Source organism: Aplysia californica, unplaced genomic scaffold (assembly GCF_000002075.1).
Source record: "Aplysia californica isolate F4 #8 unplaced genomic scaffold, AplCal3.0 scaffold00508, whole genome shotgun sequence".
Classification (NCBI taxonomy): Eukaryota; Metazoa; Mollusca; class Gastropoda; order Aplysiida; family Aplysiidae; genus Aplysia; species Aplysia californica.
Window position 1 is genome coordinate 9,783 of NW_004797778.1, and position 1,243 is coordinate 11,025.

The 1,243-nt window shown below is 43.4% G+C and overlaps 1 protein-coding gene across 1 annotated transcript in view; it reads left to right on the forward strand.

Moving 5' to 3' along the window:
- Window positions 1-924, forward strand: part of LOC101856371 (putative methyltransferase DDB_G0268948) — an 8,327-nt gene extending 7,403 nt beyond the window's left edge. The window contains exons 5-6 of the mRNA XM_005106042.3: window positions 242-373; window positions 819-924. Of these exons, the coding sequence (XP_005106099.1) occupies window positions 242-373; window positions 819-924 (238 nt within the window). The remainder of the gene's footprint in view (window positions 1-241; window positions 374-818) is intronic.
- Window positions 925-1,243: the final 319 nt, after the last annotated feature.

Sequence of the window (1,243 nt, forward strand, 5' to 3'; positions counted from 1 at the left end):
TGTGTGTGTGTGTGTGTGTGATTACGCGTACGTATGTGATGATGTATGTATATGTTGATAAATGCGTGAACGTACATGTGTGTATGTGTGTTTGCGCGCGCGCGCACTTGCGCGTGCGTGTGTGTGTGTGTGTGTGTGTTTGGTGTGTGTGTGTGTTTGGTGTGTGTGTGTGTGTGTGTGTGTATGTGTGTGCGTGTCTATAATCCCCAAACAGGGCTTGATTTCACATGTATATCAACAGGGGAGAGCTGGAGCCACTTGGCGTCCCCATGAGCATGGCACAGTTTGAGGGCTACATTCAGTCACTGGGCTGCGAGCACTGGTTCCAACCTTACCGTACAGGACACGACTTGCCGGGAGAGATGGCGAGAACGTGAGTACAGCAGGAATTGTTAAAGACAACCACCCAATGTCGTGGGGGAAAAGGTGGTTGTCTTAGACAAGTGGACGAACTGGACAGTGTCGTTGAAATGTTTAATTGTTTGTTTGCTTTTTTGTTTGTTTGTTTGTCTGTTTATGTATTTTGTTTGTTTGTTTGTTTGTTCGTTCGTGTGTTTTTTTTCTTTGTTTGTTTGGTTGTTTGTTTGGTTATTTGTCTGCATGTTTTTGTTTGTTTGTTTAGGGGATCGAGTGGGGGTTGACCTACGATGCTGCCAAACAAGAGTCACATTTTCATTACACGAAACAAGAACAGACGACATCATCTGTGGGGCCTACCTGATCCGAGCATTACGTCAGAAAGTTCAAAATGGTGGCGGGGGTCGAGGAGTGGTGGGGGTCACTGAGCGTTTGCAGCTAGAATAATCTATGTCTGACAGGAATGAAAAACTGCAGGTTGTGATCGTCGTGATGCAAGAAGAAATGGAGAGGGAAAAGGGTGGCATCAATGGCTCAGTGGTTAAGCTCTCGGACTCCTATCCGTAAGTTCGTGTGTTCGAATCGCGTCAGGGATCTGACATTGTGTCCTTGGGAAAGGCACTTTCAATGAATTATTTTCCTCAGTTCATCCAGATTGGATCATGGGTACCCGGGCAATAGAGAGTGAAAGATGTTATCAGTTTGTTCTCCTGCTTTTCTCTGTATGTTACTCTCAAGTAAATAATAATAAATAATATATAACATTTATATAGCGCATTTCCAAAAAAAGTAGTTCAATGCGCTTTACATTGGAATACCCATTTTTCAAAAACCTTTCTTACTACTTCCTTTCTTCTCAAGCAATATACATTAATGCACACACACA